The sequence below is a fragment of the Girardinichthys multiradiatus genome, chromosome 12, assembly GCF_021462225.1.
Source record: "Girardinichthys multiradiatus isolate DD_20200921_A chromosome 12, DD_fGirMul_XY1, whole genome shotgun sequence".
NCBI classification, from domain to species: domain Eukaryota; kingdom Metazoa; phylum Chordata; class Actinopteri; order Cyprinodontiformes; family Goodeidae; genus Girardinichthys; species Girardinichthys multiradiatus.
In genome coordinates this window covers 48,861,962-48,885,647 of record NC_061805.1, presented here as the reverse complement: position 1 = coordinate 48,885,647, position 23,686 = coordinate 48,861,962, and the positions used below count along the sequence as shown (strand labels likewise).

At 42.1% G+C, this 23,686-nt stretch overlaps 1 protein-coding gene across 1 annotated transcript in view; it reads left to right on the top strand.

Moving 5' to 3' along the window:
• The window catches only part of fras1 (Fraser extracellular matrix complex subunit 1), a 379,704-nt gene extending 357,671 nt beyond the window's left edge, over nt 1–22,033 (top strand). The window contains exons 50-73 of the mRNA XM_047381020.1: nt 507–620; nt 2,359–2,509; nt 5,045–5,204; nt 5,314–5,482; nt 5,561–5,807; nt 9,581–9,925; nt 10,114–10,274; nt 10,878–11,025; nt 11,131–11,336; nt 11,404–11,560; nt 12,871–13,071; nt 13,156–13,343; nt 13,429–13,704; nt 14,328–14,560; nt 14,639–14,799; nt 14,917–15,131; nt 16,094–16,244; nt 17,360–17,467; nt 17,661–17,820; nt 18,058–18,174; nt 18,254–18,420; nt 18,612–18,817; nt 19,353–19,499; nt 19,734–22,033. Of these exons, the coding sequence (XP_047236976.1) occupies nt 507–620; nt 2,359–2,509; nt 5,045–5,204; nt 5,314–5,482; nt 5,561–5,807; nt 9,581–9,925; nt 10,114–10,274; nt 10,878–11,025; nt 11,131–11,336; nt 11,404–11,560; nt 12,871–13,071; nt 13,156–13,343; nt 13,429–13,704; nt 14,328–14,560; nt 14,639–14,799; nt 14,917–15,131; nt 16,094–16,244; nt 17,360–17,467; nt 17,661–17,820; nt 18,058–18,174; nt 18,254–18,420; nt 18,612–18,817; nt 19,353–19,499; nt 19,734–20,303 (4,758 nt within the window). The 3' untranslated portion in view covers nt 20,304–22,033. The remainder of the gene's footprint in view (nt 1–506; nt 621–2,358; nt 2,510–5,044; nt 5,205–5,313; nt 5,483–5,560; nt 5,808–9,580; nt 9,926–10,113; nt 10,275–10,877; nt 11,026–11,130; nt 11,337–11,403; nt 11,561–12,870; nt 13,072–13,155; nt 13,344–13,428; nt 13,705–14,327; nt 14,561–14,638; nt 14,800–14,916; nt 15,132–16,093; nt 16,245–17,359; nt 17,468–17,660; nt 17,821–18,057; nt 18,175–18,253; nt 18,421–18,611; nt 18,818–19,352; nt 19,500–19,733) is intronic.
• The last annotated feature ends 1,653 nt before the right edge of the window (nt 22,034–23,686 follow it).

Sequence of the window (23,686 nt, the reverse complement as noted above, 5' to 3'; positions counted from 1 at the left end):
CCTTTCTACACTAAATCTGTAGTTTGTTTGTGTTTTGATGTTATTTCACACCAAGTCCACCACATTTTGTTAATCTATCTACAATATAATAATTAAATCTCAGCTCAGGAACTGAACACATTAACATTTGGAAATCATGATCAGACTTCTTTGGGTCCAGATCCAGACCACGATTCACTGCTTTGTGACCCGTGTATTTGTACATCCAAAGGATTTTAAAATTCTACTAGTCTGCAAGTCTTAAACTCAGTTATTTATTGCAATGGGACCATCTGCCTGTAATGAACCACCTTGTTGGGATTTCTGCTCCTACTCCTGAACATTACGACGCCACCGTGAAACGTTTTTGCAGAATGCTTCCTCAACAGTTTGCCTGGAACTACCACCAAGCTGACCAATCACAGCAGAGCTGGCTGCCTATTCATGAACTCTTATCAGTCCACTATACTTATCTTGCACAGTGTTTTCGCAGTTCCTACATTTTTTTAAACCTTTTGGCATTCCAGGTCCTGACAGCTGCTCCTCAGAAGTTTAAGATCGATATTCTTCCGGTTGACGATGGAACGCCACGTATTGTCACCAACCTGGGACTGCAGTGGCTGGAATACATGGACAACAAGGTACAAAACAAAAACAGCTTCGAATGTGTTTATCTCATCTAATTGTTGCAAAGAGTGAGTTGATTTAAAGCTTGTTTTGCTACTCTAAATGTTTAAGAACCAAGTTATTGTCTGAGCAGCACTGCGGCTCTGGGTGAATGATATCTCACTAATTAAATACGGTTATTCATTTAATTTATTTACTCATAAATGTAGGGGAAAATAACTGCTATTGTCAAACTTAATTCCTCCACTTGCAGGTGTTATTTTTTTTACAACTTGTTATAAAGAAAAGCAAATTATGCAGCATTATTTTGTTTGTTTGAACACTGTTGAAATGTGATTTTGTGAAATTATCCCTGATCTATGCTGTGTTTGCACTGCTGCTAATTAAGTCCTCTGTGTTTTATCACTTAGGCAAATTGTGAAAATGTTACACCTCTGATTCCTCTCATCGGTTGTTGAGCAGGAAGCAAAGCCTGTTAGCAAATATTTGTGCAGCTCACACAAACACACAAGTATGTTGTTGTTCAAGTGTGAAGTTTATATTTTGTGAGTGAATAGCAGGATAGGTCACAACATTGATCCATAAAGAGGTTTTTAAAATCAGTTAAACTAACTGAATAAAATTTTGCTCTTTGCTGCTATGTTATAAACATTCATCCAGAAAGTGTTTAACAGGTGCTTATTAAAGGTCAAGCACAAACTTGACCCGCAGCCTTTTAAAATCCATATCAAGAATACATTAACAAGGGAAATTTTTCTTCCTCATTTATTCTTAGAGTGGGTAAAAAAATTTTAAACACATCAATGTTTTTCTCAGTTCAAATATTTCAGATATTGACAATAACCCAGAAATCTACACATACCAAAAAATCAAAGCAAATTAGTCAACGGTTGATGTTGTGGGTAAAAACCTGCAATGACCCAAGGAGAAAGTACTGAACACACCTACAGGAATTTATGAAATATTTTGTGGAAAAGCTTTTCTTGACAACTTCAAGGCGTCTCATGTGGTTCTTGAGAACCTCATCATTAGCATTGCCTAGGTGTGATTTTGGTGTTTTTTGGACATGGTGTTTTTTGGCTGATGTGCAGAACCCTTCACCCTCCAATCTGACCACATTATTCTCCCAGGATTTCACTGGCTTGTCCAAATCTTCAGCAGCAAACTTTAAATAAGCTTCAACAGGCCTTTTCTTCAGCAGTGGAGTCTTGTGCTGTTAGTGTACATATAGGCTGTCACAGTTGACATTACTTGTTATTTTCTTGGGAAAAACTTTCTGAACCTTTCTGCAAGACCTACTTGGGTCCTGGATAACTCTTTTGATTATTCATTGGACTCTCCTGTCAGAAAATGTACAAGGAACACCTGTACATTTTACTCTATACGTTTTATCATGGCTCCAATGGCGCTCACTGGAACATTCGGAAGTTTAGAAATTAACCTGTGTCTATTGCCATTAGTATGCTTTTTTATCTTTTTGCTTTTACTGAGAATGTGAAAAATTTGTAAATGAGAAACCTTTTTTAATGGCTATTAGTTAATATTAAACCAGTTGATGTTGATTTACACATAGCAGCAGCAGGAAAGCTTTCTGAGAACTAACAGATTTCTGCTGGTTTTTTGGCTCTCTATGCCTTTTGCACATCCTTTTCTTCATGCGTTTACTTATTTCCTGTGTCATTTCAATTTTGTATGCATAACTTCATGACTTCAGTGTTCTTCATTGAGCCATTCTTGTTTAATGTTCACCAGGCCACCAATCTAATTACAAAGAAAGAGCTTCTGACGATCGACCCAGACACTGACGACGGACAGCTGACGTATGAAATCACAGCAGAGCCCAAGCACGGATTCCTGGAGAGCAAGCTCAAACCTGGGAACCCCATCACCACATTCACACAAGGTACAGAGAAGCTTGGTCTTCCTTTTCACTACATATTACATGATTTGTCTCTCTTCCACTCAGATTATTTGGTGTTTGTGCTGGATCAGCAGCATTTGTTTCCTCCTGCTTTCAGTTGGACTCAAATCTGTCCTACACATATATTTATGAACATTTGTTGTATGTGAATGAAGCAAAACCGATTCTGTCAAATTCTCGTCTTTCCTATTTTTAGTTCCACCACAGCAAATAGTTCTAATATATTTTTTACGGTTTTAATGTTTTCATTATAATATAACCACCTCAAATATTATTTGGGGTTTAAACATTCACATGCAGCAGGACCTGTCCCTCCTTTAAAGAAATGTGAAGGATATAAAATAATCTCAAACGCGGATTGTCCAAACACACCAGCAGTATAAAAGCTGTCTCACTTTATTTGGTCCAGTTTCATGTGTTGTTACTGCCCCCTTTTGTCCATCCTTGATACAGAGTTAAGTCAGTCTCAGTTTAAGTTGTAAGCTAATATCATAATACTTTATTAATGATATACTGTGAGATTCTTTCTCTGGAAAGTACAGATCAGAGGATCTACCCTCTGTTTAACACTTATAGCTTTTTGAGATGCTCCTCTGCAGCATGTTCCCTCCAGGTTCCCATGTTGATCTAGTTAATTTGCAATTTGAATTAGTGGGGTTCTCATTTCGAGTCTGTTTGTGCCATGTTTACCTTCAGGCTGCAGCTTAGAATCGGTGTCAGCCTGCTTGTGTGAGATGTTGATCCTGCAGGCGGGAAAAAGACTCTAAACAGTCATTTCAGTGTTCAGTGCTCAGTTTGGAGTATAGAAACACAATTTTCCTGACAATAAAAAATATTCAATGAGTAAATAATTCCCTTTGGGCAAGAATAAATGTTAATGCGAACAGGATTTCTGGTGCAAAATATTTACATACCGGTGTATATTTTTGTGCCTCTGTGGTTTTATTCAGCTGTGCTTTGCCCTGAGCATCCTGAAGATCATTTTAGCAATTTTACATTTGCCTTTCATTAAAGTTTTATATTTTCTCTATCTTCTTTAGGGGGGCCTCGGTGAGCAGAAAATATCAGCCAGTGATGATTTTCTTACTCATTTGGACTCTAAAGTAATGGAAAACAGCCAGGGGAGGCAATTGATAAATAATTATTTTAGAAGAAACGCAACATTCACAAAGAATTTAGTTTTTAACAAGTTGTCCTCCTGAAGCCAAAATTACCTTCCAATAAAAGTGGGCTAATTTCCTAAGAGGAGGAAATGTAACTGACATTTGCAGAGTTTTTGGGGGATATTTGAGTCATGATTAGGAAATGAAGCAGTGTCTATCTTTGATTTTTCTTGTTTTGTGTAGTAAAAAACATAAACTTACCAGCACTAGCCTTCCAGACATGATAACAGAAATTAGTCACTAACCAAACATTAAATCTTGAGGGCTTGCATTTATTTATTATTTATTAACTTTTCTTTTTAAAAGGCTTGGAATGAGCAGTTATCTGCGGGACAGGATCTGTTGCGAGTTGTTGAGATGCAGAAAAACTCTGAGGCACTGGGCCAGGTGTACCTTCTATGGAGAGAAAACTGCAGTAGTTTCAATTCCTTTTCTTATTTTTTATATCATTGGATATTTAGATCAAACTCGCATTCCTCAAACAGACCAGCTGGTCTCAATCAAAACAACTATGGGCCGATATCTTTTATCACCCAATAGATCCTTTATATCGTCATTTATTGAACATATTTCAGATATTCATCTTAAATTCAAAGCACATACTGAAATATATTTTTGGTATATTTTAACAAGAGTTCAAGTTTATTTTGTAATTAAGCTGCAATGATTGATAAAACACATTTTTCTTTTTTAAATGTAACCTATTATTTTATTTTTACACCGTCATCCACTGATTTAAATCAACCAGAACCTTAAGTCTGATCCATTTTTTTCACGTGTTCTGTTCCAGCAGTTCAGGGATCTAATCGGGAGGTTTTCTGGTCCCTTCTGAGAGAAACACCTGGGTCAGAACCAGAACTTATTAAAGGGACTGTATATCCTTTCTACCTTTGGAACGCCTTGAGATCCCCCAGAATGATATGCAGTGTCGCTAGGAAAGGGAATGTGTGTGTGTTTCCCTCCTGGACCCGTTACCCCTGAGATGGGACTTCAAATAAGTAGAAGGCAATACATGGAGAGATGGACCATAATAGATATCCTGGAAGTCTTTTCAAATGTTCAGTTTCAAAAGTGTCAAAACTGCATAAAAACCAACTGTAGCAGGAGCTTGATTAAATGTGACCCTCCAACAGATCACAAGCTTGTGGTGCTGGAAGAAAAATGTTGTCATATCATTTTCTACCATTTTAAACTGCACTGATCAAAAACACTACAAGTCAAAGACTCAACCTGTGGTTAAATTAAGTCAATGAGTTCTAAACTCATCTGAACTAGGAGAATCCAAGAGTTCAAGCATCTCTCCCATCATGGTTTTAACTTTGGCTGTTAGTAATCTCCTCTTTTCGCCTTCCAGCTGATATCAATCTGGGTCTGATCCGCTACGTGCTGCATCAGGAGAACATCCAGGAGACCATGGACAACTTCAAGTTCTTGGTCAAAGACAGCAAACCAAATGTGGTGAGCGACAACGTCTTCCACATCCAGTGGTCTCTGATCAGCTTTGAGCACAAGAGGTCTGTAACAATAAACCTGTTAAAAATATTCATTTAAAAATGTTGCATATTCCATTTTTATTCCTTTAAAATGTAAAATACCGCCTCCACCTCTCTGACTTCCCTTCAGCTACAACGTGAGCGAGAAGGCCGGGACTGTAGCTGTGACCGTAAGGCGAACCGGTAACCTCAATCAGTACGCCATCGTGCTCTGTCGCACTGAACAGGGCAGCGCCGTTTCCACCAGCAGCACTGGGACTCGGCCCGGCCAGCAGGACTACGTGGAGTATGCAGGACAGGTACCTTCCAGACTGAAGCCCACACAGACATTTCTATTTACGCCTTCTAAAAAACACCTCCTCTCCTGGGTTCTCCAGGTCCAGTTTGACGAGCGCGAGGACACCAAGGTATGCACCGTAGTCATCAACGATGACAAGGTGTTTGAGGGGATCGAGAGCTTCCATGTGGAGCTGAGCATGCCTGTGTATGCACTGCTGGGTACAAACACACGTGCTGTCGTCAACATCAACGACACGGAGGACGAGCCGACTCTGCAGTTTGACAAGAAGACGTACCACGTCAACGAAAGCACCGGGTTCTTCAGCGCCCCCATCGAGAGGAAAGGTACAGAACCGTCTATAACCACAGGGAAAGAAAAATTATGCTTGATCACTTAGACTTTTTACTTTGGTGCCATAAGGACAAAACAGCACTTACACAGTTCCTGTCCTTAGGCACATGCAGATAGTTAAATCAGTTGACCCACTAATACTTTGGGTTCATTTCATTATAGTTGCATTATTATACCCTCATTTTTGAACCAAAAAATTTTTCTTTCCAGCTGCACTCGTGACTGAAATGTATGGCGTTCCAAATGTGCCAGAAATGTTTGTACATGTTCACATATGCATTGTATGCCTGTTGAACAATGTGAGTTAACATTTGTGTACAGGTCCTTCTCTTAGCATATTGTGATAAAGTTCATTATTTTCCATAATGTCATGATGAAAATTTAACATTCATATATTTTAGATTCATTGCACACTAACTGAAATATTTCAGGTCTTTTATTGTCTTAATACGGATGATTTTGGCATACAGCTCATGAAAACCCAAAATTCCTATCTCACAAAATTAGCATATTTCATCCGACCAATAAAAGAAAAGTTTTTTTAATACAAAAAACGTCAACCTTCAAATAATCATGTACAGTTATGCACTCAATACCTTGTCGGGAATCCTTTTGCAGAAATGACTGCTTCAATGCGGCGTGGCATGGAGGCAATCAACCTGTGGCACTGCTGAGGTCTTATAGAGGCCCAGGATGCTTCGATAGCGGCCTTTAGCTCATCCAGAGTGTTGGGTCTTGAGTCTCTCAACGTTCTCTTCACAATATCTCACAGATTCTCTATGGGGTTCAGGTCAGGAGAGTTGGCAGGCCAATTGAGCACAGTGATACCATGGTCAGTAAACCATTTACCAGTGGTTTTGGCACTGTGAGCAGGTGCCAGGTTGAGCTGAAAAATGAAATCTTCATCTCCATAAAGCTTTTCAGCAGATGGAAGCATGAAGTGCTCCAAAATCTCCTGATAGCTAGCTGCATTGGCCCTGCCCTTGATAAAACACAGTGGACCAACACCAGCAGCTGACACGGCACCCCAGACCATCACTGACTGTGGGTACTTGACACTGGACTTCTGGCATTTTGGCATTTCCTTCTCCCCAGTCTTCCTCCAGACTCTGGCACCTTGATTTCCGAATGACATGCAGAATTTGCTTTCATCCGAAAAAAGTACTTTGGACCACTGAGCAACAGTCCAGTGCTGCTTCTCTGTAGCCCAGGTCAGGCGCTTCTGCCGCTGTTTCTGGTTCAAAAGCGGCTTGACCTGGGGAATGCGGCACCTGTAGCCCATTTCCTGCACACGCCTGTGCACGGTGGCTCTGGATGTTTCTTCTCCAGACTCAGTCCACTGCTTCCGCAGGTCCCCCAAGGTCTGGAATCGGCCCTTCTCCACAATCTTCCTCAGGGTCCGGTCACCTCTTCTCGTTGTGCAGCGTTTTCTGCCACACTTTTTCCTTCCCACAGACTTCCCACTGAGGTGCCTTGATACAGCACTCTGGGAACAGCCTATTCGTTCAGAAATTTCTTTCTGTGTCTTACCCTCTTGCTTGAGGGTGTCAATAGTGGCCTTCTGGACAGCAGTCAGGTCGGCAGTCTTACCCATGATTGGGGTTTTGAGTGATGAACCAGGCTGGGAGTTTTAAAGGCCTCAGGAATCTTTTGCAGGTGTTTAGAGTTAACTCGTTGATTCAGATGATTAGGTTCATAGCTCGTTTAGAGACCCTTTTAATGATATGCTAATTTTGTGAGATAGGAATTTTGGGTTTTCATGAGCTGTTTGCCACAATCCTCCGTATTAAGACAATAAAAGACCTGAAATATTTCAGTTAGTGTGCAATGAATCTAAAATATGTGAATGTTAAATTTTCATCTTGACATTATGGAAAATAATGAACTTTATCACAATATGCTAATATTTTGAGAAGGACCTGTATGTGTTTGCTGCTGTCAGCAGTGCTTCTGTGGTTATAAAACTAGCTTTGACTTCTACACTGCATCTGTAAATTCTTACCCTGATAAAACATTAATCATTGTCAGCTCTATCTTAGTCTGATTTGCTGTTTGCCACTGTCAATACGTTTTGATGTTTCGCTGTCGATTTGGAAATAATTGGAAAAAAAGCCCAGAACTTTATTTTAAAAGACCGATACAAGACAGCGGTTAAAATATTAAAAAAATTTTACCATAAAGCATTTATCCAGAGCAACTCGGTCACCTGATTTGGGAGCTATTGAACTTTTAAAACTAACTAGACCAGGGTTGGAAAGACCAAGTAGCACCCAATTTTATGTGATTTTAAGAACTTTTTTGTATTAAATAATTAGTGTTTATATTTTTAAGGAAAATTATAGATTTTTTTTCTCCTTAATAGCTTCAAATGTATGACCTAGTGACCCCAAACTATTGCTAAATTCACCAGACAGAAAAGATGTTATTTTTCTATTTGTTTTATGACTTATTTATTTTATAGTATAATTTTTACTTAAAATGCACTCAGAGAGATGTCACAATGTAATTATAGAAACAAAAGCAAAGGGAGAAACAACGTATGGATACTATCCAGAAGCACAGGGATCACATCATGTGATGTGAGGTTTGAAAAGCGGATCAGAACACGTCCTGATGACATGGTCCAACATGAGGAAAACAACATCACATGAGTTCAAAGGGCATCAATACAGTCTGAGAGCACACACAGGCAACCTAAGACTACAGCGTTGACTGGATGCCAAAAACAAATCAATCAGTGGATGTGTTCTAATTTTCTCCAGTTAAATAAAAACAAAACAGAAGTCATTATTTTTGGACCACAGGAGTGATCAAGAGTCAACACACAGCTTCAGTTACTACAGTTACTACAGCTAGAAACCACTCGTCAGGCGTGACAGCTCATTAAGATGGAGAGTTAATAAATAATAAAATATAAATAATAACTTTCATTCAAGTCGCAACTCTTTTTATGATACCCGTGCCCGTGAAACAATACTGTTTTATTTTCTACCAGTAGCTGAACGCTTTCCCGCTGGGTACCCGCAGATACTCGACCCAGTGCAGGACTCGGCCCTGAGTTCCTTTTAATCAGGTTAAAAACCCATTTGTTTAGAGTTGCCTTTATTCTATTTAAACTGCTAAGTGAAACATGATTGATTTTAGTCTGAAGTCCAACTTGTTCTTACTCTCTTTTATTATGTCACTACTTTGTACGTTTTAATGTTTTCTTTCCTTATGTTTTCATCTTGTAAAGCACTTTGAATTGTCTTCTTGCTGAAATGTGCTATTAAAATGAACCTTGCCTACAGCAGTACAGACTAAAATAAAACTACTGATGCCAAACGTTTTGTCAGGTTAGGAATTTACCTCCCGTAGGAGTCAAAAATAGTTTCTGACGTACGCAAACGTCTACTCGTATGTTTTGAGGACATATGTAGTGAATGTTTCAACATGTACAATCACATTTAGGTCCCTCTAGATCAGAGGTCTATTTTTGTTCATTTCCTGTTGACTCTCCACATATTTGGCTTTCTGATTACATAAATAAAAAGGTTAACGTTTTATTTATTTCTCTCACACTAGAGGTGGCATACACGATAATGCAAAGGTTTATTGCAAAACTAAACTGAACTAGAAGAAATAAAACTGCTTTTTCGCAGGAGAATTGGTAGTTCAGAAATATTTGTGTTTCTATTGGTTATGAATCAAATATAGTTGGAAACTAATTGTAAAAAATCCACAATCCTAGTAAAAAAAAAAAAATCTACTGCTGTCTTTCATTTAGGGGACACCTCCAGCACCGTGTCTGCTCTCTGCTACACCGTGGCCAAGTCAGCGAAGGGCAGCACCCTCCACGCTCTGGAGTCTGGCTCGGACTACAAGAGCCGCGGCATGAGCGGCGACAGCCGCGTCATCTTTGGCCCTGGCGTCAGCATGTCCACCTGTGACGTGAAGCTCATTGACGACAGCGAGTACGAACTGTCTGAGGAGTTTGAGCTGGTGCTGTCGGACGCCTCCGACAATGCCCGCATGGGGGACGTGTCGTCGGCTAAGATCATTATCGACGGGCCCAACGATGCATCGACCGTGACCCTTGGAAATGCAACCTTTACTTTCACTGAAGATGCTGGTATAAACCACATTCTTACATCCAGATTATTAAACTCTCTTAACCAGAGGCAGTAGATTATGTCATGTGGTTCTGGTGGTGTTTTTCACCTGAATTTGAGATGTACATATTTATACAGATCAGACACTACAGTTCTCATGTGTGACATTATTTCGCGCCCTCACTTTGCTTGCATCTCTGCTGTCCAGGAACTATAGAGATACCGGTTTTGCGTCAGGGAAGCGACTTGTCTTCATTGACCTCTGTGTGGTGTGCTACCAGACCTTCAGACCCCCCCTCAGCCAGTCCAGGAGTCGACTACATCCCCAGCTCCAAGAAGGTGGAGTTCAAACCTGGAAAAACTGAGGAGGTACCAAGACAGAATCCTCTTTTCCTCCACTTTATTCTTGGTGGTGTTCATGTAGGCTTGATTGTGTTTGCAACATCTAGTAAGCAGAAGATGCAATGAAGTGGTTTGTTCTGATGCCGATGAATGTAGAGAGCTGTAATTCTTTTTAAAGAACTGGTTTGCAGTTTAATTAAATGTTCGTTTATTTTGCCTGTTGTGATAATCACATATTTATGGACATGTCCCAACACCAGAAAGCTGCTGCTTAAAAATAGTCAAATACACAATGATTGTGCTCACAGCAGATTTAATAGCTTAGCAAACATAAAATTATTATCTAATTAAATAATTGTTATTATATGAGGTCTATAATATTGCAGCTGTGTGGCCCTGGTCCTGCAACACAGGAGCGTCCCACGTGCAAAATTCACGCAAGTCATCATGGAATATAGGAATAAGGTGGATCAGTTGGAATAATCAGAGTTTCCATCTCAGTTCCCTGACCTAAATCCTATGGAAACCCATGGGGGTGAGCAGAACACAGGAGAGGTTAAGAGAGGACACAGGACTCTGGAATCCTTTTCTCTATGAGTTCCAACCTTCCTTTGGTTCTTGTTTTACCAGACCTGCAGTTTGACCATCATGGATGACATTCAGAATCCATCCATCGAAGGACCAGAGTCTTTTGTTATCTTCCTCAGTTCTCCACAGGGTGCAGTCCTACAGGAACCCTACGAAGCCAATATTGTCATCACTGACACCTTCCAGGACAGTATGTACCTGAACCAAAATCCACATTGTGTTGCTTTATTTTACATAATTCTTTCCAAAAAGCATTTCTAGAAGCTCTCTGAAAGCTATTTCATCCATCTCTCAGTCCCTGCCATGCAGTTTGAGAAGGCCTCCTACACTGTGAAGGAGAAAGACACTGTACTCCACATCCCAATCATCCGGACTGGAGATCTTTCCTTCAGGTCATCGGTGCGGTGTTTCACTCGGACCATGTCTGCCATGGTGATGGACGACTTTGTGGAGAGAAGGAACACAGATGAATCCCTCATCACTTTCCTCAAAGGAGAGAAGGTAATGCATTGACCCAAACTGTGACCTGTTTGGTGTTTGTGGAGTTACATCTTTGTTGGTTTATCAGGTGAAGAACTGCACAGTTCACATCAACGACGACTCTGTTTTTGAGCCTGAGGAGGAATTCCAGCTCCATCTTGGTACGCCACAGGGCGACCACTGGAGCGGTGGGATGATTGGACCTAATGACATCGTGGCAGTCACCATCACCAACGATGAAGATGGTAAGCAGACCCTGAATACTTGACAAACCTGCAGCTGGGTTGAATCCGTGTTGGGAAGCTCCTAAATATAGGATGCAACTGGAAGCAAGGCAGGATAAGCTAGAGAGATTATGTCTGTCAGTAAATCAAAGTAACAGTGAGAAAAGTTGTAAAAAAGGAGCAAAAAATCAAAAAAGGTGAGCAACATCTCTAGAAGCACATTTAAAGAGCACATCTGGAAAATTTCAGAAGAAACATTGAATATTGCCAATGCATCCATTTAGTGAAATCGATAAAGAGTCATTCCCACGTTTTCTGGGAAGCCAGTGGGAGGGGAATCCCACAGCACCACTACTTTCATCAGGCGGGCAGACAGAAACGTAAACTAGAATTTAAACCTAAATCAAACTGCTTGTGACATCAAAACGAATTAAACTGTGAGACGCAGACGCTTCTGATGGTCAAACCTTTGAATCTTTAGATGTCTGCAGTCTTTTCTGTGGTTAATTAACGAGATCCTTTAGTTCCACTTCTGAAAGAAAAATTCAGATGAGAAATTATGTTGGAGTGAGTCAGACTCTCTACGCTCTGTCTTATAGCAGTGGAAGGGAGGCTGGGTGAAAGTGGACCAAAATGCTGACAGAGCGATGTATAAATTGTACATGTGGGAATGAAACTGTAGGCTTGAAAATGGCTTGGATCAAGCAATATCCAAATATCACAAAATCCAGAGTGTGCACTCCAGGAACCTTTTTCAGGACACAGATTCTGGGATTCTTTGTGGTTTTAACCCCATTCACCCAATGAAACAGCCCTGAGTGTTGTGATCGAAGCTGATTCCTCCTGGATAAAAGCTCGGTTTCACAACCTGCCTGTGACATTTCTGGGAACTCCTTCACACCTTGAAGAACAGCATTTGCAAGCTGTCTAAACAAGAGGAGACAAAAGCACCATTTCAGCATCATAACAGATACTAACTGATATCATACAGTATATATTCTATATATTTTCCTACCCTTTTGACACCGTGAAAAACGACCACACTGCTGACATTGCTTAAACATCCCACAATCCTGCGCTGCATTGCTATTACTGTCACATGACCAAATGGCCATCCCACATGGTCAACCCCTCTCCGCCCCCACAGAAACACAAATGGCAACAAGATAGAAATAAATATCGGTCATTACCTATTTAAATATCAGTTTTACTTATAGGACCAGTACCGATGTTAATGCTGGTATATCGTGCATCCCTGCTGATTTTAGCTTCTTCATTTTGGATTTCATTGATGTTAACAAACTGTTTTGGTTGTTCTTCCGGTCCTTCAGCTCCCACCATCGAGTTTGAGCAGGCGTCCTATCAGGTCAGAGAACCTCCAGGTCCAGACGGTGTCGAGGCGCTCAACATCAAGGTAATCCGCCGGGGAGACCTGGACAGAACGTCCAAGATCCGCTGCAGCACCAGGGACGGATCGGCCCAGTCTGGAGTGGACTACAATCCCAAGAGTCTTGTCCTTAAATTCACCCCTGGTCAGTGGGGGAAACCTCTGATCTAGTCTCCAGTCTGGACTTTGTGGGGATTAAATATCTCTAACTTTCTTGATTGTTTTAAAGGAATGGACCACATCATGTTCATGGTGGAGATTCTATCTAACGAAGACAGAGAGTGGCATGAATCCTTCTCCCTGGTTCTTGGTCCTGATGATCCAGTGGAGGCTGTTCTCGGTGAGATCACCACGGCAACAGTGACTATTCTGGATCAGGAGGCTGCAGGCAGTCTCATCCTCCCCGCCCCACCTATAGTAAGAGTACCCTCTGCATCTCTTCTTTAATACATGTTCCAGAACTGGGAATCACAGGTTTATACCGCTCTTCCTTCCCCTTCAGGTGGTCTCTCTGGCTGACTATGATCACGTCCAGGAGGTGACCAAAGAAGGCAGTAAGAAAACTCCCTCTCCCGGCTACCCTCTGGTATGCGTGACCCCCTGTGACCCCCATTACCCGAAGTACTCTGTGATGAATGAGCACTGTGAGGAGGCGGGAATCAACCAGACCCAAGTCCACTTTTCCTGGGAGGTGGCGACTCCCACGGACTCCAGCGGAGCCCGCTCCCCCTTTGAGACGGTGACAGACACCACCCCGTACACCAGCGTCAACCACAGGGTGAGACGAGATGGTTTTACTGCAGGCACTTCACTTGTACACACCAGTTCTGATCATGTTGTAGAGCAAATGTACAATCCAGGCCAATCAACCCCCACAAGTTGGGTTTAATTAAGTGGCCATTTAAATCCCACTTTTCAAGTCTTTTGAGTTGCATGGTGGTGCAGTTCTTAGCATTATCGCCTCGCAGCAAAACGGTACCAGGTTCAAATGCTGGCCTGAGGCCTTTCTGCATAGAGTTTGCATGTTTTCCACATGAATGCTGGGGTTCTCTGTGGGTACTCCGGCGTCCTGCCAGTCCAAAGACACTAGACTATTATTTGGTCTCTAAATTGTCCTTAGGTATGAGTGTGTGTGTGTGTGTGTGTGTGTGTGTGTGCGTGCATGGTTGTTGGCCTGTGTGTGTGCCTGTGATGGACTGGTGACCTGTTTAGGGTGTATCACGCTTCTCAGCCAATGAACGCTAAATAGCTCATCTTGCCAATCCTACGACTAATGATGGAGCTGTGTGCCAGACGAGGAGCATGTCAGAATGGCCAGAAGGAACTAGAACTAGTAAAAACATTTGATGAACAACATGATTATAACTAATCATTTGCTTTATGAATCTACGTCATTTTCAGGTTCTGGACAGCATTTATTTCAGCCGTCGCTTCCATGTTCGTTGCGTAGCTCAGGCCCGGGATAAAGCTGGTCATCTCGGAACGCCGCTGAGGAGCAACATCATCACCATTGGCACAGACAGCTCCATCTGCCACACCCCTGTTACAACGGGAACCGCCAGAGGCTTCCAGGCCCAGTCCTTCATTGCCACACTTAAATACCTGGATGTCAAGCACAAAGAACACCCCAACCGGTCTGTACTTACTGATAAACAGTTGCTGAGAACCACAGTTTTGTAAATAAGTGTTCTGCTCTTTTTCTGCCTGTACAGCATCCACATTTCGGTGCAGATCCCACATCAGGACGGCATGCTCCCTCTGGTGTCCACCATGCCGCTGCACAATCTGCACTTCCTGCTCTCGGAGTCCATCTACAGGCAGCAGCACGTCTGCTCCAACCTGGTCACCATTAAAGAGCTGCAGGGGCTTTCTGGTCAGTCAACAAAGTCTTACAAAGTTCAGGGAGGGAAGAGGAACTTTGTTTGAATTTACCAGCTACCTTCTTTGAAGAGCTGCAGAGTTCAGAAACAGTGTCAACTTTCTTCCACAGAGTCTGGCTTCCTGGATGACGTATTCTACGATAGCATCTCTCTTGGACCAGGCTATGACCGCCCTTACCAGTTTAACCCCAACGTCCGTGAGGCCAAGAGCATCCAGCTCTACAAGCACCTGAACCTGAAAAGCTGCATCTGGACCTTTGACGCCTACTACGATATGACCGAGCTCATCGATGTCTGTGGGGGCTCCGTCACCGCTGATTTCCAGGTGTGCCACGCACTCAGACAGCACGTCTTTCTAGATGTGGACAAACGTTATGCAGGGAAACATTTTTCAGGCTTACTCCAGCAGAGCAGCTAAACGGGATAGCTTTCTAAACTGCTTTCTCGCTCTTGAGCTTCTGACGCAATATCATCCACCCTTTGAGCCTTTTTTTTACAAAATAATCTCTTTCTGCTGAATTTACCCACAAGACAACTGTTTTTTTGTTGAAAACATGAGAAATTTGCCAACATGTGAGTACGTTGCACATGCAGGCACATGCATGAGTACACATGCAGGCCTGCTGTTGACATGTCCTGGATATTCTAAAGTGTCACAGTTTTTACCAGTTTTTCTTGTAGAATTTATCCTGTAAAAATGTGATGAAATGGTCCATTAGATGAGAAAACTAAAAAAATAAAGAGGAATTTTTCCTCATTTCATTTTTATTGTCATCTACTGGAATAGCATGGTTATGTTATCCGGGCTTTTTGTAATTTGAGCTGAGTTTTTCAACCCTGGTCCTCAGGGACCCACTGTCCTTCATATTTGAGATATGTCTCTGCTCCAGCACACCTGATTCAAATGGTTGCATCACCTCAACATGTCGCCAAGTGCTGCAGAAGTCAGACTGGTAATCACCCACTCATTTAAATCAGGTGTGTGACAGAGAGGAAACACCTAAAACATGTCGGACAGGTTTCTGTCTGAAGAGAAGAGGAACATAAAACTTAGACAAGGAACAAGATCCATGGATGGATGGACGGAAGGACGGGCATATGAATGGACATACGTAGATGGATAATAGACTATTTACTTCTTACATTCTTATTCAGAACTGGAAAGTATTTAAATCAAATTCCAGTCTTTTCTATAATGTGTAGGAACCTTGGATATCAGGCCTGAGCCTGGAGGTGAAGAATCAGAATAATCAACACATTTTCCTGTTTTTTTGTCTGTTGTTTCAGGTGCGAGACTCAGCTCAGTCCTTCCTGACTGTGCAGGTTCCTCTCTACGTGTCCTACATCTACGTGACAGCTCCCAGAGGCTGGGCCTCACTGGAGCATCACACTGAGATGGAGTTCTCCTTCTTCTATGACACGGTGCTCTGGAGGACAGGTCAGGACTAAACACTGAAAAACTACAGATTAACTGGAATCTTTGTGTATTTATGAGCAGATTATGTGAACCAACACTATTGCCAAACGTATTGGGTCCCACCACCAAAATCAATTAATTCTGGTGTTCCAGTCACGTCCATGGCTGCAGATGTATAAAGTTTGGGGTGGCGAAACTTGACTGACCTGCACCTCAACCTTCTTGAATACTTTTGGAATGAATTAGAGCAGAGGTTGCAATTCTGGTTTTCTCATCTAACTATGAAAACACTCCTAAACCTTAGAAGATGTTCACAGAAAAGTTAAAGTAACTATGGCTGGGAACGGTGGGTACATTAACAAACTGGACTTTAGAGATTAAGAAAAGGATGCTATCACAGTTCATGTGGCCTACATATAAAAGTAGACCGACAAATACTTTTAGATTACAGTGTATGTAAACGCAGCCCACAGCAGTGATGTACGGTGGCCAACAATTTCACATGCACAGCAAATGGCAAAACCCGCCGCAAACACATGAATGATGCAAACCCCAAAACAAACACAAAATGACAAATGCTGCAAACCCAGAAAATAGACACAGGCAAGAAGTGCACAAGATGTTTGCTAATATAACCAAAGTAAATATGTTTAATGTAAAATATTACAGCAATGTGTTTCAAAAAGACATGAAGGAGAACATACCTTTTCTTTCCTCTGGGCATCCTGGTAATGTCTTCAGTGAGGGTCTGGTAGTCGACTCCCCCTGGTGGTTTGATGCACTTCTGAGTTTGCAGCTTTTTTTTTTTTTTTACATGCTGCCGTTTTTGGTTTTTACAGCATTTTCCCTTTTGCTTCTGTCGATTTTCTGTTATTGCAGCATTTTCAGTTGCATTTGTTTGTGTTCATTTGTTTTGGAGTTTGCATCATTCGTGTGTTTGCAGCACATTTAACAGTTAGCTGCGCATTTGCACCTGTTGGCCACTGTTGTGATCTCATCCCTGATCGTTTTCTTTAGATCCTTGCATCCAAAACAAAAATAAACCTCAGATCGTAGAAGATAACTCATAGAGAAGTTATTTTGATAAGAGTTGAACTTTGGCTCTTATTGTGGTTCTGATGTTTTCCTGTCTGCAGGCATCCAGACTGACAGCGTCCTTTCAGCCAGGCTGCAGATCATCAGGATCTTTATCAGAGAGGACGGACGGCTCGTCATTGAGTTCAAAACTCACGCCAAGTTCAGAGGTCAGTTCTCAGCAACAGGGAAATGCTCTTCAAAGCAGTTCGGATTACTTTTTTTAGGTTGCTTCTAAAATAAAAATCCAAACAAACATGAAAGCATAACGACGTCTAAAATAAATGTTGCAGGTTAAGGCTACGTAGTGATGTCAGGAAAGTCTAACATCATACATTTTTCCTGTCGTCTTTATTCCTTCAGGTCAGTTTGTTCTGGATCACCACACTCTGCCGGGCCACAAGTCCCGTCTGATGGCCCCTGACCACCTGGGAGGTATCGAGTTCGACATGCAGCTTCTTTGGAGCGCTCAGACCTTCGACTCGCCGTACCAGCTGTGGAGGGCCACCAGCTCCTACAGCAGGTGGGAACATTTTACTTGAAACAGAAAAACACGCTGAAGGAATGATCTTCTGTGAAACGGTTTGTATTTTCTATTTAAATGCACAATATATAGGAGAAGCATATCTTCATCTTCGCTCAAGGGGTTTGAAACATTTCCGGGCTGACTCAGCAAGCTCCACATCCATCTCAGTAGATTCCCCCTCGTCTTGATTCATCTGTGAGAGTCTTTATATAAGAATCTTTTCATATTCTACAGGAAGGACTACTCTGGAGAATACACCGTCTTTTTGATCCCGTGCACCGTGCAGCCAACCCAGCCCTGGATCGACCCCGGAGATAAACCTCTGTCCTGCACGGCTCACGCTCCAGAGAAGTACGGCTCACAGCTGTTGGAAAACTGGGAGATGGAAAAAAACATTCCGGTCATTCCTGAACTGTTTTTACTCCAACAGGTTCCTTGTTCCGATCGCCTTCCAGCAGACCAACCGACCCGTTCCAGTTGTTTACTCCCTCAACACAGAGTTCCAGCTGTGCAACAACGAGAAGGTGTTCCTGTTGGATCCGGCCACCGCCGACGTCTCCATGGCTGAGATGGACTACAAGGGAGCCTTCTCCATGGGTAAGAGTCATGACAAGAGTGGACAATGCCTGCCATACTGTGCAAACGTTTTAGACTATCCCACATTCTTCACTTCCATTGATGCAGAATTTTTCATGAATATAAAAATTTCTAGAAATGATTTCATTGTCAGTTAAACAGTTTAAATTCCTCTTTCCTCTTTGGCCTGACCCACTTGCTGCCCCCTGCAGGTCAGACTCTGTACGGCAGAGTGCTGTGGAACCCGGAGCAGAATCTGAACGCAGCCTACAAGCTGCAGCTGGAGAAGGTTTACCTGTGCACCGGCAGAGACGGCTACGTTCCCTTCTTCGACCCCACGGGGACTCTGTATAACGAAGGGCCGCAGTACGGCTGCATCCAACCCAACAAACATCTCAAACATCGTTTCCTGCTGCTGGTAAACAGGAACATAAATTTAATCTTGTTGTTTTTTAGATATTTTGGGGATTTGTTGCTGTTTTATTATTTTCATATGCATTTCTTTCAACTACTTGCCTTTTTACCTTCTCTAAGACGTCTCTCTGAAAGTTGATTAAAGTATTGCTGGGAGTTTGCTGTGTTATATGCATTATTTTCTGGTTTTAATCCTAATATTTGAGCAATTTAACTTTTTGCCATTATGTTACTTTGAAGTGTTTTTCTAATATGATTTCAAGGCCTCCTAAAGATTTTGTCTCAATAAAATGGTCAGACACCTTCCAGTTTTACTGCTTTCCTTAACAGCTCAGCCAGTGGAATCACACTGGTTTGATCCCGGTTTTTGCATGTTTTTAATTATCTGAAGGTTTTCCTGTTCTTAGTTTTTGTCATTGAGAATCTGGCATCTATGCCATAGTTAAGATACAGGGAGTTTAGGTTTAAGCTGTAATGTTTGTATCAGTTTGTTCTTCGGCATCAGTCTGTTCTGATTGTTTTTCGGCTTTGTGTTTTAGGATCGTAAACAGCCGGACGTATGTGACAAGTTTTTTCATGACGTTCCCTTCGAGGCTGATTTTGCCTCCGATGTCCCAGAGCTGCAGGCCATGGCGGCCATGCCAGGTGTCGACGGCTTCACTATGAAGGTCGATGCTCTTTACAAGGTGAGTAGACTTCCTGTTCTGAACTTCTGAGTGGCGTGTTTCATCATAGTTTGGTTCCAGATGCAGCTAATTTCAAAATTTCCTAGAGCCACTAAACTGCCCGGAAAGATCATTGTTCTTGGAGCCTCAAGTAAAATAACTAATTTAGGTTCTTCAGAGCATGTATTGTCATTACTAGACAAACCACTGTGGAAATTATAGCCTAACCCTTCCATATTTCTCCATGACTGACAGGTGGAGGCAGGCCACCAGTGGTACCTGCAGGTGATCTATGTGATCAGCCCAGAGTCGCGCTCCAGCCCCAGGATTCAGCGCTCTGTGACCTATGAGGTGAGCCGCTCCAGACGCGACCTGGTGGATCGTAGTGGCCGGCTGACGCTCGATGAGTCGCTCATCTACGACAATGAGGGTGATCAGGTTAAGAACGGCACCAACATGAAGTCGCTCCGCCTGGAGGTCGGCCCGTCTGCCACCTTCAACGCCCACGTGGGCAGCTCTGTGGGCGGGGGCGTGGCTGCAGTCACCCTATTGGTCCTGGCGCTGCTGGCGTCCTGCTTCCTGTTCCGCCGCTGCAGGCGGTTGGCCAAAAAGATGCCAAAGGCTCAGAAAACCTACGAGGAGTATCCTCTCAACACCAAGGTGGAGGTGTGCATGGACAAGTGTGTGGAGAAGAACTTCAGCACGAAGCACTGCACTGTGAGGAATGTCAACATCAACCGCAACCAGGAGCCGAACGGTAGAGTGAAACAGGTGAACCTGGAGGTGAAACTCCACAACAACCTCAGCGACGGCACTGAGGTCTGACGAAGAAGGACAACACGGTGAGGGATAGTATGAAACAGATTTTAAAAATAGTATTTTATAAAGGGAAATTTGTAGTTAAAGGAATGAGATGTTTTTGTTTATGTATTTTTATACCACTTTGGAAAAGGGAAGAGAGTGATGTGTAGGCAACTGGGCTACCTCAGGAATCCACAAACTGCTCAGCTGCATGGTCTAATCATCCATCTTTATTTGTGTCTAAGTCTACACCTTTCTGCCGGTGTAGGTTTCACCACAGGAAGGTAAAAAGTAGCTCAGACATAGATGTTTATCTGCTGCATCGTTTCATTTCACTGATATAAATGTCACTGCTGTATGAAGAGGCCGGCTGGGAAAGACCTTCCGTTTCCTGCATCTTCACTCCATATATCACACTCTCTCATCTCATTAATTGAAACAACTACTGCATCTGCTGAAGTTGTTGAAGTATAAAGCACAAACGTGCTGCTGTTGTTGCAGGCCAAGTGAGTGCAAAGAACAAAAATTAATGATACCTTCAAGTGCAATTATGTCACAACTTCGGTTAGTCTCTTCTTCATGAGAAAGAGCTTTTACGTCTTTAATTAAAATGTATTTTAAGCCTTACTTGCACTCCCTTTACTCTGGATCTAAACTGCGCTAGTCTCATCAAGAGCTATACAACCTATCACGCTCTAAATATGATCTATCTAATAATAGGGAGCCATCTGTGTTCTTAAGACCGCATCAAGACCTCATCAAGACCATGCTACTCTCTACTCAGCCTATCATGTTTTAAACATAATCTATCTACCTGTGTTCTTATTAAGACCACATCAAGACTGTGCTACTCTCTCCATAACCTACACAACCTATTACATGCTTATCATGCCCTGTCTTGGTAATAGAGAGCCTTTGTGTCCCTATTAAGACAACAAGACTGCTTCTCTGTCCACCACCCACACAACCTGCCACGCTCTTAACGTGCTATATCTTGATAGTAAGGCCTCCACGTCATGACAGGGTTAATACCTTACTTTTCTCTCCTCCAACTACACATCCCATCATGCTCTTATGATGCTCTAACTTGGTAATATAGAGCTCTCTGTGTGTTTATTAAGACCTGGTCAAGACCTTGCAATGACCATTCACATTATTTATTTTTACCCAGTAGTAGGGTCTTCATTCAGTGTTAAGGGGGGTTTAAAGACCTATATTTACTGCCATTTTGAACACATCATTTCTCTTTCTGAGACATATTTTATTTCTGTGCTTGTATTGTATTCAAACAGCTGCCAATTTTTAAGTGCCATGCAGTATTTTTGCTCATGAAACGGAAAACAGATTGTCCAAGTGATGTGATTGTAATGAACCCATCCACCTGACTGACTGCTTCAGCCTTACTACTGTTTGAATGAAAGTAAAGACGTGTGTGTCTGCCTGCCTTTGTTTGGCAAAAAGACTCTTTGTTCATCAACACCTCAGATCTTTTTGATTCATTTATGTATCATTGAGTTACTCACGTCTGATGTATTATATTACAGATACTGATGTTATTTTTAAAGTGTTTGACACTGGTTTGTTTTCTCTGATCTCACCATTACTTTTTCATCTGTGTGCCTATTAAACATGAAAATGGGGGAATTTGGGGGAAATATATTTTTGGTGCTATAATTTTTGGACAACACAATTATATTAGTGTGATACCTGTATATGGTGCCTTTTTTTAGTAATAAAACCATTGAAATTTAAAATCCTGGCTTATATTTTAATTTGTATTTGATTTTTCTTCTTCTCTTTTTATGCTTGTTTGTAAGTCAGGCAACATATTTATATTTTACAGCTGTTCTTTAAAATTTTGTGCATGAGAAAGCTAAACCAAGTCATGGGCAAAGGTGTTGGCAGTGACACTGTTGCTTTTGCTCTTTTTCTTTGCATGTTTCTGTGGCGAACGTCCAATGCTTGTCAAGACGTTGTTGACTTACAGAACCCAGAATGCAGGCAGAGATGTGGTGATAAAAAGATTTTTATCAAGGAAAAACTCACTAAATGCTGGTGATTGCGGACGCAGGTATGAGACAGGTGTGGCAAACAGGCATGACAGGCTTAGCATAACAACAGTCGAGGACATGAATAGGACCAGCCTGCATAGAGTAAACAGAACAGCATTGTATAGAAAGGGCAAGACACGGGTGAAAACAGAGAAACTGACTGGCATGACACTGTGAAAATAAACATGGCTGGAACACAACATGAGACCAAGGATACAATCAAACCAAGAGAAAATTTTACAGAACATAAACCAAAATGAATCAAGAGCACAAGAATTATTAATAAACTAAACTTAGGAATGAACTAAAGCAGCACCTGGAAAACAATCAGAAGAAAAACCCAAAACAAAACTCAGACTCCTTCAAATCATGACTAGGTTTTAATTACAAAATGCACCTAAAGAGTTAATATCTGCAGTGTTGATCCTTCTTCATAACTTCTGTAATTCTTTCATTGTTGACATAAGAAGACTGATTACAGGCACATCTGATCCTCTTTACCGATCATAGATCTGCTGATCAGATTCGTTTTGATTCAGCTGAACTCTTCTGATTCTCACCGCAGTCAGTGACATGACTGTACTTCAATAAATTAAACTGGTCAATTTGTGCCAAAATGCAGTAAATAATTGGTTTCACTAAACGTTTTTGCTGTGGATTAATATGTATGTTATCATTGTACACAGTAACTAACAACTCAGATTGTGACCAGAAGGCCTAAAAAACCAAAGTTTCTGAATAACATTTGAACACTTTCAGCCAGAGCTCTACAGGTTGTGTTCTGTTGACTGGAGGGGAATAAACTGGTTGGTAACGAACGTTACGAATGTAACTACGGTTCTATGAATCCCGGATGACCGCCAAAAGCGGGGCTTCAAGCACTGAATGATCATTCTTGCGCATGCACAAAAATTAATAACAACATGGTCACATGTGACCTACCGGTGGCTCACGTGAGTCTATATAGTCACATGACACCGGGAGCCCAGTCCCGACAATCTTCTCGTGAGCACGCGGAGACCGAGGGACCGAGCGCTCTGGCGGTCATCCGGGATTCATAGAACCGTAGTTACATTCGGAACTTTCGTTCTATTTCATCCCAACTGACCGCCAGAGGCGGTGCTTCAAGCACTGGATGACGCATACCAACAGGGTCCCGAGGGATCCCACAGAGACCCCAAGGAACACAGCAACACCACTAACCTCAGCCGACGCAGAAGGCAGGTGCTCCAGTATTCCCTGCAGGGGATGCGGCGTGGCGATGTTCACCCTGTAAAACCTGGCAAAGGTGCTTGGCGCCGTCCAGGAAGCAGCTTCACAAATGGCCTCCAGAGGCACCCCGGTCATGGCAGCCCA